General features: G+C 40.6%; 1 protein-coding gene across 1 annotated transcript in view; it reads right to left on the bottom strand.

Annotated features, from left to right (window-relative positions):
- Window positions 1-2469: 2469 nt before the first annotated feature.
- atp7b (ATPase copper transporting beta) overlaps window positions 2470-14387 on the bottom strand; it is a 34760-nt gene continuing 22842 nt past the window's right edge. Inside the window, exons 9-21 of the mRNA XM_038721555.1 lie at window positions 13440-13531; window positions 13187-13314; window positions 12494-12648; window positions 11525-11659; window positions 11224-11418; window positions 9985-10167; window positions 9671-9851; window positions 6310-6450; window positions 6078-6220; window positions 5784-5987; window positions 5583-5700; window positions 3589-3691; window positions 2470-3189 (exon numbers count right to left, since the gene is read on the bottom strand). Coding sequence (XP_038577483.1) covers window positions 2910-3189; window positions 3589-3691; window positions 5583-5700; window positions 5784-5987; window positions 6078-6220; window positions 6310-6450; window positions 9671-9851; window positions 9985-10167; window positions 11224-11418; window positions 11525-11659; window positions 12494-12648; window positions 13187-13314; window positions 13440-13531 — 2058 coding nt within the window. The 3' untranslated portion in view covers window positions 2470-2909. The remainder of the gene's footprint in view (window positions 3190-3588; window positions 3692-5582; window positions 5701-5783; window positions 5988-6077; window positions 6221-6309; window positions 6451-9670; window positions 9852-9984; window positions 10168-11223; window positions 11419-11524; window positions 11660-12493; window positions 12649-13186; window positions 13315-13439; window positions 13532-14387) is intronic.

Raw genomic sequence — 14387 nt, 5'->3', positions numbered from 1 at the left:
CGCATTACAAACAGCTGACACTTCTCTGCAGGAGAGCAGCAGATTGTGCCCTGACTTGGACTGACCTGTAGACTCACTGCACACACACAGGAAAACTACCAGAGACCTGACAGTTGCATATGTCAGAAAAGTAGAATGTTACATGGAGAACAAAGTAAATTTGTTAATAAAAGCCATTAAAGAGGCATGTTATGATGTGTCTTAAAGGAAATGTACAGTATACAGTGCTGTAATTGGACAGTCCAACAGCTTACAAGAAGACTCGACTTGATCCTCTTTGACTTTGTCTAGTTGTCATAGGATTTACATGCTCATGCTGAAAGAACCTTTTGAGGGGTTTCAAAGTCAAGGGCACGGACCACAGATTTTTGACAATTGTGTGTTTTTCTGCTCTCTCTAAAATATGCTCAAAACTAAATAAATAAATAAATAAGTGAAGCTAACACCTTCTCGTTGTCTGCCAGAGGGCATTTTTGAGTGTCTCTGCATCTTTCTGGGACCATCGGACTGTGTCTGTGGGTTTTTCTGTCGAACTAAAGATGCGCTCAGCTGCAGGCTGGGAAGGCAGCTTGAATGCATCAGCCTAAACATGATTATAGATGCGAGCTGAGCAAGCAAAGTACTCCCCAGGGTGCTGTGCGTCCATATAACAATGCTGTAAAATGCATTTTGACCCTATTAAGGATACGTTTAAATGTGTTGGCACTGTGACAAAATACAGTCATAAAAGATAACACTGAAAGAAAAGATGCAATTGATAATCTGTGCAGAGGAGATAAAAACCATCACTGGGAATATGCAGTAAAATCTCTCTCTTCAGACAGACAGTCAAATCCATGAATAAAATACATAATTGTAGCAACAGACCAATAGAAAGATCATGTCTGCAGATCCATGCCATTGGATATCTAAAAGTGAAAGACTGGATTTGCTGTAGTATCTTAAAGATGTTTGGCCTCTTATCAAAAAAAACCAATACATACTAGTCAACATCCACCACCCACTAAAATACAAGCTGCCTAACATAAACAGAAGCCGAGCAATGTAATCTTAGTGGTTTGGTAGATATAGAAGGAATGCAAAGACCTAAACAATGCAGAGACAATACAGTTGCTGAACAAGTGCATGACTCAATACAAAAAAGACTAGAGGGATTGGTATGGTTCAAACTAAGTGCTATTCAGATGGTCATATAGCCTCTGAAACTGCCTCTTCCCACAGATTTTTGACATTAGAATTGAGGGGAGGGGCTGCATCCGACATTTTATGTAACTTTCCAAAACTTCCAAATCATGCCGAATCCATAATCTGCACTCTTTTTTTTTAACCACTTCCATCACTTTTTACAACACCTTGAAAGCCTTTAAGAAATGTGCACTATTATCATTATTGGAATGATTATCGCAAGTCACTCATTACTATGGTTTTGTTTGGAACAGCTATAAACACTTTTCAGACATGTTCAGACACCGCATCGTGCGAATAGGTTCATTTTTGGCATACTATGGCCTTTATCAGCCACTTACAGTGCTGTACTGACATTGCTTCCCTGGCAGTTTAACACCCATTCACACCCAGACTCATGTGACTCTGACAACTGGCACATGACAACCAGGTGGACTAACGAGCCACATGAGACCTCAACAACACTCACTGTGTGAATAAGCCTACAAGAGGTCAAATGCTCTGGGTTCCCCACTGAAGTTTTAAAGAAGTGTAATGAAAGTCCAATTTCCTTTTATTTAGGAATTAAAAATAACTAAATAAGATAAATTATAATATATTAAAGGGAATAGCAGTTTATGTGTCTCTGATTTCCTACTCTTAGTAGTAGCGGCAGCAGTGAAAAGCAAACTGTCACATAAACAAATTTGCTTTGAGTGAAATGATCCTGTAACACTTACCTAAAATATAAAGTGCATGTGAACAGCCATGTTTCTAATGTCTAAAGTCTGTATCCAAGGGAAATAATTAGTAGACCTTTTGGCTCGGCAGGAATGGCACAGGTGTAATTAATAAGATTAATGATGGCTTACCATTAAGTGTCCCAGTAAGCATGCGCTTTTCCTGCTTTCACATGTCAAAATGTCTGCTGTGAAGTTAGGTGGGTGAGACAGCAGTCCTATTTATATCTCTGAAGCCAATATATCTATTCACCTATGATTCAGCTTGAATAAATGTGAAACTGATTTTTCCTGGTTAACTATAGACTCTATGGATTACTCATATGATTAATCTACTCCATTAATTATCTTTGGCACAGCTCAGAATACATTTGAAAGAAAAATCCAGCTCTGTGCTCTACTTCTTCTTCACTTCTATATAGGAGCATGTGTGAAGCTTTGTTTAAGAATACAAATACAAATACAAAGACCACAACATGGAGAAATGCTTTTCTTTTTGCTTGAGTGACAGCTCTACACCCAGGATGACGTGCACGTTTTCAATCAAAGCAGAAAATCCGATGAAATAGGTGGAATTTTTTTTTTTTTTAGGAGATTAGAGGTACAAACACAAACTTGTCATGATTTTTCTCTATCAGCTCATGCATTATGTATAACCTGAGATTCTCAAACAAACACTCACACTGCCTTATCCAGCCAGACAACATGTAGCTTTACTTTGAGTTATGTATACTGTAAAAGTGCATTTGTACAGCAGTGACTCAGGAGTTGTGTGACACACAAGCAAAGGTATTTCATATTGGAAGAAAACAGAACTAAATGCACAATGCTTCAGTAATACCTTCACTTTGTAAGTGCTAGCAGCTTGTAAATCATAATCGTGGTTTAGGGTACAAAAGGTAAAAGTGAATGTGCAGTACAAATGTCACACCAAAATAAGAGGACTTTTAAACTTCTCTATTTACATAAATACATAGAAATAGTCCTTCTTCCCTTTTCCCTTTACTACACATTAAGGTCCTCTGCAGTCTGGTGGTCCAGGAGGGAATAGCGGTCCTGCTGCTCCCAGACTGAGTTTATAGATGGCCCCTGACTGGACGGCTGGCTAGAGAGGACAGGAGGGGCCACGTTGCTTTGGCTCAGCTGTTCCCGAGCTTTGGCGGGGAGAGCAGGGCTGCGCCGCTGGCTGTCTACACCCAGATGTGTGCTAATCTGTGACGACCGAAGGCTCCTCATGCAGCCCCGCACACGCACCTCATACAGCTCCACCGAGGTTTTCTTGTACCTGAAGGAAACAGATGGTTATTTTATTCACCTCTGAGATATGATATGATGAAGTGTGGTAAAATATATAATGAAACTTGAAATGAAAGCGAGGTAGTGCTATAGCAGTGTACTCCAGGTTGTGGTACCCTGTGACATCACTACTGGGTGTGGTTACAGTGGTCATAGATGCAACACTCGAAAGTCTTGAAAGTTTGAACCAGAGCGGGGAGTGAAACAATACTCTAATAATACTACTAATATTATATTGTCCGTATTGGAGGGGATTTTCTATTTGTCTATTTTGAAATGTATCACTTGTAAAATGACAGTTGTAATATTTGGCAACTGAGGGACTATAATATTCACAACTACCGTTCCTTCCACTCTTTTCAAATGATGGAAATGAACATGGACTCACATTCTCAGCAGCAAAGAAGACAGAACCACTGACACAGACGAGGCGGCCATGGCAGCAGAGCCCATCCAAGGTTGAAGCACAAGGCCAACAGGCATGAACACACCTGCAAAGCAAAGGACAAGACTGTATGGGCAGTGTGTACTGAGCTAACACGCGTTTAAGGTTCAGGAGGAAGCTGGTTAATTGGTTTATGTATTACTTTATTTAACTTTGGGCTGTGAGTTGTTTGCCTTTTCTAAGCTTTACGTGACAAAGTCTTACTTTGCTCTTTGAAATTTCATATGGAGTGTGGTGAAATTAGATTATTAAATTCTAGATAGATTTTACCAGATTTATTAGATTTTATTATATTAGATGATTTAGATTGTATATTGTATGGTGTATTTTCTATAATGCCAGCATTGAATATGACATGTGTGCACTACTATTGTTGAATGACAGATTTGATCATTTACAAGATTATACGTATTAGATTATTTAGATTGTATACAGTATGATGTATACTTCATATTGCCAGCATGGGATCATTTATTGACACCTCTGCAGTGTGTGTGTGTGTGTGTGTGTGTGTGTGTGTGTGTTGTGTTGACCACATGAATTTCCCCTCGTAGGATAATAGTTCACCTTAAACTTCACTTTAGTTCAGATAACAGATGCAAAATTGCTTTTTCACAGGGTGTCGTTCACGGGGTGCCAGTTTAACAAATCGTTGTCTTTCCTTTTAATGTATTAATGTTTCCTTCCATTTTCAGTAACTCTTATGGTTTAAATGACTGCCTACTTTTGGTCCTCCAGCCACTAGTTTGGTAGGCATCAGGCTATAGCTACCACTCACTTTTCTGGGGCAGTGGGATTTTTAATCACCTACATTTAGACACATACTGTACATCTCATGTTTTAAGTCTGATTCTGATATTCTATAAATTTCTAATAAGTTACCTTTTAATGTGAATTTAAGGGGGGGAGCAGTATTCCTCCACCAGAATTAAGTAATTAGAAATAATGTACAGATAATTTAACTGAAGAATGTGGGGAAAAGTCTTATAATCCAAACTTTATCTAAGCTTTTTCTGTATGTATACTGTATGTTTGATATCTTGGAAAGTAGAGGGAAATTCTTTTTCACAGCACTGTACATCACCAATTAACATACAACATTTTCCTCCTCGCATATCATTTCCCTTCAAATGTACACCGTGTACAACAACAACAACAAGTGAAAGCAAGGCTCCCGGTGTCCTCATCGAGTCAACTTGTTCAGGGCTGCTATGGCTGCAGGCACCTGTTTTTTCCAAAACGAGCCTTTCTACACCTCAGGGACCTGTACCTGCATCCAGATTGTAGTACGGTGAAGTGGTGATTTAGTGGGTGTGTGATGTCCTGTGCTTTTGTGCTTGCAGTGTGTGTGAGATGGCCTTGCAATTTAGTTCTGAGAGGGTGGGTGTGGGCAGACCTATTATCTTGGCGGCAGTGTTGGTTGCTTGTGTTAATTTGACCCAGTTTGTGACAGAAAGCATGCTGAAGGAACAGGTGGAGAATTAGAGCAGGATGGGTTGAACAATACTCTGTTAGGTCAGTAGAAGATTGCTGATAGTCTTTGCTGGCTCCTTTTCTGAATGTCCTTTGTGTGCTGGTTGAAAGTAAATTTATCATCCAGTGTGAGACCAAGGTATTTCAACCTGTGAACCATTTCTACTGTTTTATTATAGATGAGGATGGGGCGCTGTGATGGTGGGGTACCTAAAACTTTTTCAGCCCTGTTTTACCACCAATTATATATCTATTTTTATTCATTTAGCTGACGCTTTTATCCAAAGCGACTTACAATTGCTATACATGTCAGAGGTTGCACGCCTCTGGAGCAACGAGGGGTTAAGTGTCTTGCTCAGGGACACAATGGTGGATGTCTCTCAGTGGGAATCGAACCCGGGTCTCCCACATCAAAGGCAAGCATCTTATCTATGCAACACCCCAATTAAAAATATAGTCCTCACCTGCAGCGATGGGTATTCCTAGGAGGTTGTAGATGAGAGCGAAGACAAAGTTGATCCTTATCCTGCGCACCGTCTTCTTTGACAGCTCGATACTGGCCACCACATCCAACAGGTCATTCTACAAAGAGTAAAAACCTCCAGGTCAGACAATTTAAAGATGTTACTGTCGCTCTGCACACGCCGTCAGTCACAGGTTGTCACCTTGATCAGGACGATGTCGGCCGCCTCAATAGCCACGTCGGTGCCCGTGCCTATGGCAATGCCGACGTCAGCCCGAGCAAGGGCGGGCGAGTCGTTGACGCCGTCTCCAACCATGGCCACTCGCAGGCCTTGATCCTGCAGCTCTTGCACTTTTGCCACCTTATGTGAAGGCAGCACCTCTGCAAACACCTTTCTGATCCCCACCTGTGCCCAAACAAGAAGTTGGCTCTTCATTTAATGTTATATATTCAGGTGACTTTTTAAAAAAATATCTATTTATTAAGTGTGTTTTACCTGTGCAGCTATGGCTTTAGCTGTTCGTCTGTTATCGCCTGTTATCATAACCACCTCAATGCCAAGGCTGTTCAGCGTATGTACTGCTAACGCTGACTCTGCTTTCACTGTGTCTGCAATGGCGAACATGGCACACAGCACACCTACAGAGAAATCCGAGCACAAAGTCTTTGAAGGTAGTAGGTAAAAGTACATGTGAGTGTTGTTTTTTGTTTGCAGGTTTTATCCTCACCATCTATAGCTACTAGGATAGCAGTCTGCCCTTTCGTCTCATGGCTAGACATAGCAGCATCGACATCTGCTTCGATGTGGTGGCCATTCCTCCTCATCCATTCTCTGTTGCCAATCACTACAGAGTAAGACAAAGGCTCACCTAAAAGCAAAGAAATGTAGTTAAAATCTAACTGAATGTCTGTGAAATATAAAGCAAATAAAAGGCCATTTTAATGTATTAGAAGTGAAAAATACTTAAAAATAATTTAGGACAAGGAGATGACATAAAATAACTAATTAGTATTTGATTTATTTATTTTAATTGTTTCTCAGTTTATCAAACCTGTTTTTAAAAAAAGGCATTTTAATGGGCCATTAGGAGGATAAATAATGAATACACTGATGGATTGTTATATACTGCTCAAAAAAATAAAAGGAACACTTAAATAACACAATGTAACTCCAAGTCAATCACACTCCTGTGAAATCTGTGTCCACTTAGGAAGCAACACTGATTGACAATCAATTTCACATGCTGTTGTGCAAATGGAATAGACAACAGGTGGAAATTATAGGCAATTAGCAAGATACCCCCAATAAAGGAGTGGTTCTGCAGGTGGTGACCACAGACCACTTCTCAGTTCCTATGCTTCCTGGCTGATGTTTTGGTCACTTTTGAATACTGGCGGTGCTTTCACTCTAGTGGTAGCATGAGACGGAGTCTACAACCCACACAAGTGGCTCAGAAACAGACTCCATGAGGGTGGTATGAGGGCCCGACGTCCACAGGTGGGGGTTGTGCTTACAGTCCAACACCGTGCAGGACGTTTGAAAGCAGAAAGCAGAACGATGAAAGCAGGTTCACACTGAGCACATGTGACAGATATGACAGAGTCTGGAGACACCGTGGAGAACGTTGTGTGTCAACAGTTCCTGCAAGAGGAAGGCATTGATGCTATGGACTGGCCCGCCCGTTCCCCAGACCTGAATCCAATTGAGCACATCTGGGACATCATGTCTCGCTCCATCCACCAACGCCACGTTGCACCACAGACTGTCCAGGAGTTGGCGGATGCTTTAGTCCAGGTCTGGGAGGAGATCCCTCAGGAGACCATCCGCCACCTCATCAGGAGCATGCCCAGGCGTTGTAGGGAGGTCATACAGGCACGAGGAGGCCACACACACTACTGAACCTCATTTTGACTTGTTTTAAGGATATTACAACAAAGTTGGATCAGCCTGTAGTGTTTTCCACTTTGATTTTGAGTGTGACTCCAAATCCAGACCTCCATGGGATGATAAATTTGATTTCCATTGATAATTTGTGTGATTTTGTTGTCAGCACATTCAACTATGTAAAGAAAGGAGTATTTAATGAGATTATTTCATTCATTCAGATCTAGGATGTTATGTTAGTGTTCCCTTTATTTTTTTGAGCAGTGTAGTTGATGATTATCAACTAAAGATAATGGATTAACAGACTATTGGACATCACTGATCACAGAATGCCTTGTTTTGCCTTACTGTGGGTCGGCGGCCTGCCTTGGCCAGTTGCACGGGTCCCCACGCTAGCTGCCCGATTCCTGGCTTTCTGCTAGGGAATTTTCCGGGGGTTCTCCGTGTCTTGAATGAAGAAAAACCCTCAAGTGTTGACCGCAATGAGGCTGTTCTGTTTGGATGTCCTTGGGTTACTGCTGGTGGGACCACGCGGCTGGGTCGGTGGTATCAATGTAAGTTAGCTCGACGAATAAAGCTTAAGAACTTGGTTGTTCTTCAATTAAACTAGTGTAACTTAACGGACTGATCTAAAATCTATTTGCTCGTATTGTAATCAAATATCTTCCCACAATCAAACCTTAATTCTCAAACAGGTATACGGTTCTTAGTTTTAAGCATTTGATAAAAAGGAAAACAATTGTCAGTAGTTCAACCTTAAGGTTTAGCATTTCAGAATCACATCAGATGAGGAACTTAACTAGCTTTCTGGATATATTGGCTGTTACACGTTCTTAGAGAATATAAGCGCAAGATACACGAATGGCATCAGATTATGGACAAGATAAATACAGAGTGACATTTATACATTAAACGGTATTTCAGACAATGGCATGTAATACTTATTTTGTCCACTTGGGGGAGCTCGGGTTACATGAGGATAGCTTTGATTAACCCTAAACAATCTCTTGCTCAGGAGCTGGGGAATGTAGTTATTTAACCTTAAATTCGAGCTGGAAAATTGCTCGAGTAGTATGGGATGACATTTCTTTATCATCATTTCTAAAGGAAGTGTCAAAGTGTTGGGAACAAAGCATTGATTACAACAAAATTAATAAAGGTCAGGGATCCTTGCTGAAAATTAAAACACTGCAAAATTAACTTATTTAGATTCTTTTCAACAACAAATAACACCAACATGGTAATATTACTACTCAAATGGAGTGGAGAGACCTAGTCAAGTAACTAAAAGATTTTTTAATTAAACAAGGTAATGTTTTGAGGAGACAGTACTCTTTGTTTACACAAAGGAATTCAGGGCAGTCTTCTGGTGTCCTGGAGTTCCTCACAAATTTACAACTAGCTGTGAAAGGAGAATATCCTTTGATGTGAGGTAATTAAAGAAAGAGGGAGGTCAGTTGCCATGGTTAGGTGTGTGTGTGTGGGGGGGGGCAGTTTAGAGTTTCCTGCCCTCTCTTAAGAAGAGTTCCGATAGGCTGTTCAGGAGAAGCTAATCTCAGTCAGCCACCAAGCGTTATCTGGCTGCGGCATCAGAGGTGGCAAGTTTTGTGACTGATAAAAGCAACCTTTCACCTCTTCCTTTGGGTCGCTTCAGCTGTCAGTTGAGGGTTGATATCTCAAAACCCCCTCCTTTTCTTTCTCCCAGGGAGAGAGAAAGAATTTGGGGTAGTCCAGATTTATTTGATATAAAATGCACAAATCCACACTGTTTGTTCACAACAGACGACTTGTCCATTAGGCAACGTGGTCTTGTTTTAGTCGCTCACTGCACACATTTATTGGCTTGTTAAATGTTGAAATCCAACTCAAGATCTTGTCGTTGTTAGCACCATGCTAACAAATGGCATTCAGGAACATCAAGGGGTTAGCACAAACAAACGGAGACTGATTGGGAAGTAGACTCAGGTGTTAGCACCTCTTAACTTGGGGGAAACACTGCAGAGACCTTGATTTGTTAAATTATAATCACTGGCCAGTATGGGGGTTGAACCCCTTCACACTCTAACTGGCTGAGCAAACTAGCTGGGCTGAACTTACAGTTTAGACGGTTATAACAACCAGATTTTATCTAAAATACCCTTACTGCTAGCTAAGAGACCTTACATAATGTCAAGTGGAAACCCAGAATCTGAAAGGCATCAGACCTTCAGATGTGGCCTCAGCAGCAGAGAGCAGGCTAGTTTCGTCGGTGGTGACTCCTGGCAGTAGGAAACGCTCTTCGTTCTGCTGCAGCAGATGTTCCACGTTGGAAACCCGACAGCTGATCCCGCAACCGGGCACCGCCTGAAAGTCCTGGCAGTAACCAAGCACGGCAGAGCCCAGTTCCTGTTCACACAAACAAAAACACACACACACACACACACACACACACACGTTAGAACCATGATGTTTTATGTGAATAAAGAGGCATGAAATCATACACGCTCATAAACAAGAAGAATGTGTCTCTCAACCTCACCTCTTTGCAGTGTTTGGCAACCGCCATGCCCAGCGGGTGCTCGCTGCTGGCCTCGGCTGTGCCGACCACAGCCAGGATCTTCCTCAGGGGCATGCGGGCCATTTCCCACAACACCAACACACGAGTCACCCGAGGCACGCCGTTTGTAATCGTACCTGTTTTATCAAACATCACAACGCCGATCTGAGGGAGCAGTGAAACACAAAAACACATGACTCCATCTCCTTCTGCTTAAGGTTGTTTTTCATCATTTCTGTGTGATAGGTGGATATTGTTTCTCAGCCTCCCTTATGACAGAACTAAAAGCATATGCTCTAATTAGAAACTGCTGGTGTGGTGGAGTTCAAGTGATCAACTAAACATACACCCTACATTACATTAGTAATAAGATTTTTGTGATCTCACAGATGTGTACTTTCTACCTAGAATGATAAAACATTTCAATTTTCAATGTTTCCACAGACTGTGCCGCTCTCACCGGAGCACGTGAAATCCAGCACAGTCTGCGGACATGTTGGATTTAAACGTTTGTTTTTGCCATAAGCAAGCTTTTTCTCATTCTGTTGACTGCAGACATCAGATCATGAAAATACCTTTGACGGTCACAAATGGAGCTAAAACTCACCGAAATCTAAAGGTGTTCTTTCTGAAGAGTAAATGTCATGCCAATACAACTATGAGTTTTAGAGGCGTTATACTGTCAAAAACACAAAGCAATCGTATAACATTTCCACAGTAGCTCACAGTAATTGCATTTCATGCCACATGGTGTCACTAGTTAATTAGAATAGAAATAAATTGAATATACAATGATGAGTGATGGGATTAGATGTGAAACAGCAGTCTTTTATGAGACAACTGGTGCTCATTTCACATCCACATACCAGGACATTCTGGACTGTAGGCCCTTTTTTTCTGTGATGGCAACACTGTAACATGAAAGAATTCATTCATGTATCAAGTGTTTGCTGCATTCAACACAGTGATGTTTGACTGGTGGAGTTACTTAAGTCACACATAATAGTTTCACCAGCTTTAGATAAATATTTTCTCATACTCTTGCAAAATCTTGCACTATTTGGTATTCAGCTAAAAAAAGGCTACATATTGAAAGACTGAGTTCTGGCCCTAAAGGGCATATAGTAAAGGCAGCAATAATACATCTAAGATCTAATAAAATGTAAGTATCAAAATGCTCAGAAGCAGAAGGCAGCAATAGCAGGATGTAAAGTGTATTGCCTTGTGGGCCATCTCCAGCGGCTCGCCTCCTTTAATGAGGATCCCGTTCTGAGCTCCAACCCCGGTGCCCACCATGACAGCTGTTGGCGTTGCCAGCCCCAGAGAGCAGGGGCAGGCAATGGACAGAACTGTGATGGACGCCTGGAAGGCAAAGCGGACAATAACTTCCGCCTTGGAGATGTTCTGGTTATAACCCTTTGAGGATGAGAATGGGTTGTTTCAGTGATAGCAAAATGCTTACTCTTGAAACTTGGTGAAACTGATTTTGTTTGCATATGAAAACACTTGTGTGCGCACCTACCGGGAAGTTTTCTTTCACAATGTCAAAGTTCACAAACCCGACTGCCAGCCAGGCAATCAGTGTTAGCAGAGAAACAATCATTATGAAGGGCACAAAGTATCCGCTGAGTCTATCTGCAAACTGCTGGATGGGGGCCTAAGCAAACACAAAAGTACAGACTGCCAATGTGCTGCAAGAAAATGGTCAAATTTCATATAAGCTAATTGTCTGACAGTGTGCAACTTCAAATGAAATATATTTATTGCATATTTGCTCTTTATGCTTCTTCCGGTTTCTAGTGTTTTGTTACAAGATCACAATGTAAAAAAATGTGTACATATATTTTTGTAGAAGCTACAAAGCAGGATGAAATAGGAAATGCTAAATCCATCATTAATTATGTAGATTATTATTGAGAGTAAAAAAACAAATTTTCTTTGAAATAATTGAAAAAATTAGAATGAAATCCTTTCAAAAGAAAGTAAGAGTTTTTTAGTGTAAACTGTCCTCTTTTAGTACAGGTTCACAAACATTTCTCATTTTTACTTGTTTCAAGACACTGATTTCTAGAAAGTGAATGATTGTTTGCTTTGAATGCTTAATATTTTAGATAATAAAGGATAAATCTGAATGTTTTTTGCAGTTCAAGCAGCAAGTACTGTGCTTTCATTTGTGAAAGCACAGTACTTAATTTCTTGACTTGGGAAGAAAACAAGGAATCCTGCACATTGTCCATCACTTGTACTCACTTTTATAAAGTAAGAACATACAGGTGCATCTAAAACATCAATCAAATCAAACTTTTTGAGCTGCACCTGTAAGTCTGGGCATTCATCAAACTTTGTGATCGGGTTTTAAATGCAAATAAAAACACTTAAACACACAATGTGACTTTGGTGTTCTAATTATTGAGCTGCTACTACGTAAATAAAGTTTGATCCTACACACATATGTTTGAATTTGTGAAAATCTATGCAAATTGTCTCTAACCTTAGAGGTTTGGGCCTCTTCCACAAGTTTAACTATTTGAGACAGAGTTGTGTCTGCACCGACGTGAGTGGCCTCCACCAGAAGTGCACCATGAGCGTTGATGGAACCTGCAATCACCAAACTGCCTAACTTCTTACTAACGGGCATCGGCTCACCTGATAGAGAAAGACAGCCCAAGAAAGATGCAAAAACCTTCAGAAGAAATAAGTCTTGTGTGTTTTATTCAAAAAGTCTTTCCTCAAATAGAATGAACAAAATGCATAAATGATTTCCTATGGTTGTTTTATTGTGACATAATTTTAAGTAAGTACAATCTGATTTTATGTCCTTAATTGCTTGGAGGTAAATACTGCCAGCTAACGCATCCATTAAAAATACAATCTAATGGTGAGTAATATACTCACCGTTAGATTGAGAGATATATATATATATAATTATAACTTTTTATGCAATTACTGCTTTTATATCACAATGAAAGAAGCCGAATTAAAAGACATAACTTTGCATCCAAAACCACAGTTTGGCATAAATGACTACCAGGAAGCTAAAGTAACACTTTTACAAGTTAAAAGAATTTAAAATGTTGTCAGAGGCTAATAATTTGCAGAAATACATTGCATTTATGATAATGTGCTTGCCAAAGCTCAAATATGAATGTGTTATGTGTGTGAATATTTAAATTCATTCATTCACCTGTGATCAAGGACTCATCTGCCATGGAACTTCCCTCAATCACTTTCCCATCAACAGGGAACTTTCCTCCTGGGGTGACCTTCACAATGTCGCCCCGCTGGACCAGCTCCACCACCACCTGCTCCTCACTTAAGTATACAAATGCATTTACATTACGTTATGTTGGAAGTAATTGGCACGATAATGGTTAGTTTAACATCTACTGTTGTTCTACAGAGTTGATATAGAGATTCTTGTTTCTTGTGTCTCTCACCTGATGATGGAGTGGTCAGGTCCTAAAGTGACCACAGTGGCATCAGTGGCTTGAAGTGACATTAATTTGGCCAAAGCCTCTGAGGTTTTACTCTAAAAATGTAGAAACAACAAAAAACATGGTCTGGACTCATGATTTATGATTGGCTATTGATTATTTTAAAGGTGCAATGTATTGTGTTTTGACACCCTTAAATAAAGAACTTTTTCTATTTGTTTAATTATTGGAAACAAAGGACACTACCAACAAATTTTACTGGCCTACTTTATGACAAAAAAGATAAAGAGGGAGCCATTCTTCTTGAGCAAATGTAAAGTGGTAAATTGGGAAATGTGGTTTTAGAAACATGAATTCCATTAATACCACCGTTAAGACACAAAAGGTCAACAACCATCTCGTCCATCATCTCACTTGTTTCTGGTGTCATAATACACTGCTCAAAAAAATAAAAGGGCACACTAAAATAACACATCCTAGATCTGAATGAATGAAATAATCTCATTAAATACTCCTTTCTTTACATAGTTGAATGTGCTGACAACAAAATCACACAAAAATTATCAATGGAAATCGAAATTTATCAACCCATGGAGGTCTGGTTTAGACTCTGGCGAGCACATGGAGGGCTGTGCGGCCCCCCAAAGAAATGCCACCCCACACCATTACTGACCCACCGCCAAACCGGTCATGCTGGAGGATATTGCAGGCAGCAGAACGTTCTCCACGGCGTCTCCAGACTCTGTCATGTCTGTCACATGTGCTCAGTGGGAACCTGCTTTCATCTGTGAAGAGCACAGGGAGCGAATTTGCCAATCTTGGTGTTCTCTGGCAAATGCCAAACCTCCTGCACGGTGTCGGGCTGTAAGCACAACCCCCACCTGTGGACGTCGGGCCCTCATACCACCCTCATGGAGTCTATTTCTGACCATTTGAGCAGACACATGCACA

The sequence above is a fragment of the Micropterus salmoides genome, unplaced genomic scaffold (genome assembly GCF_014851395.1).
Source record: "Micropterus salmoides isolate LMB-PRFRI ecotype aquatic unplaced genomic scaffold, ASM1485139v1 Ms_hic_scaffold_1, whole genome shotgun sequence".
Lineage (NCBI taxonomy): Eukaryota > Metazoa > Chordata > Actinopteri > Centrarchiformes > Centrarchidae > Micropterus > Micropterus salmoides.
This window is presented reverse-complemented; position numbering and strand designations above follow the sequence as displayed.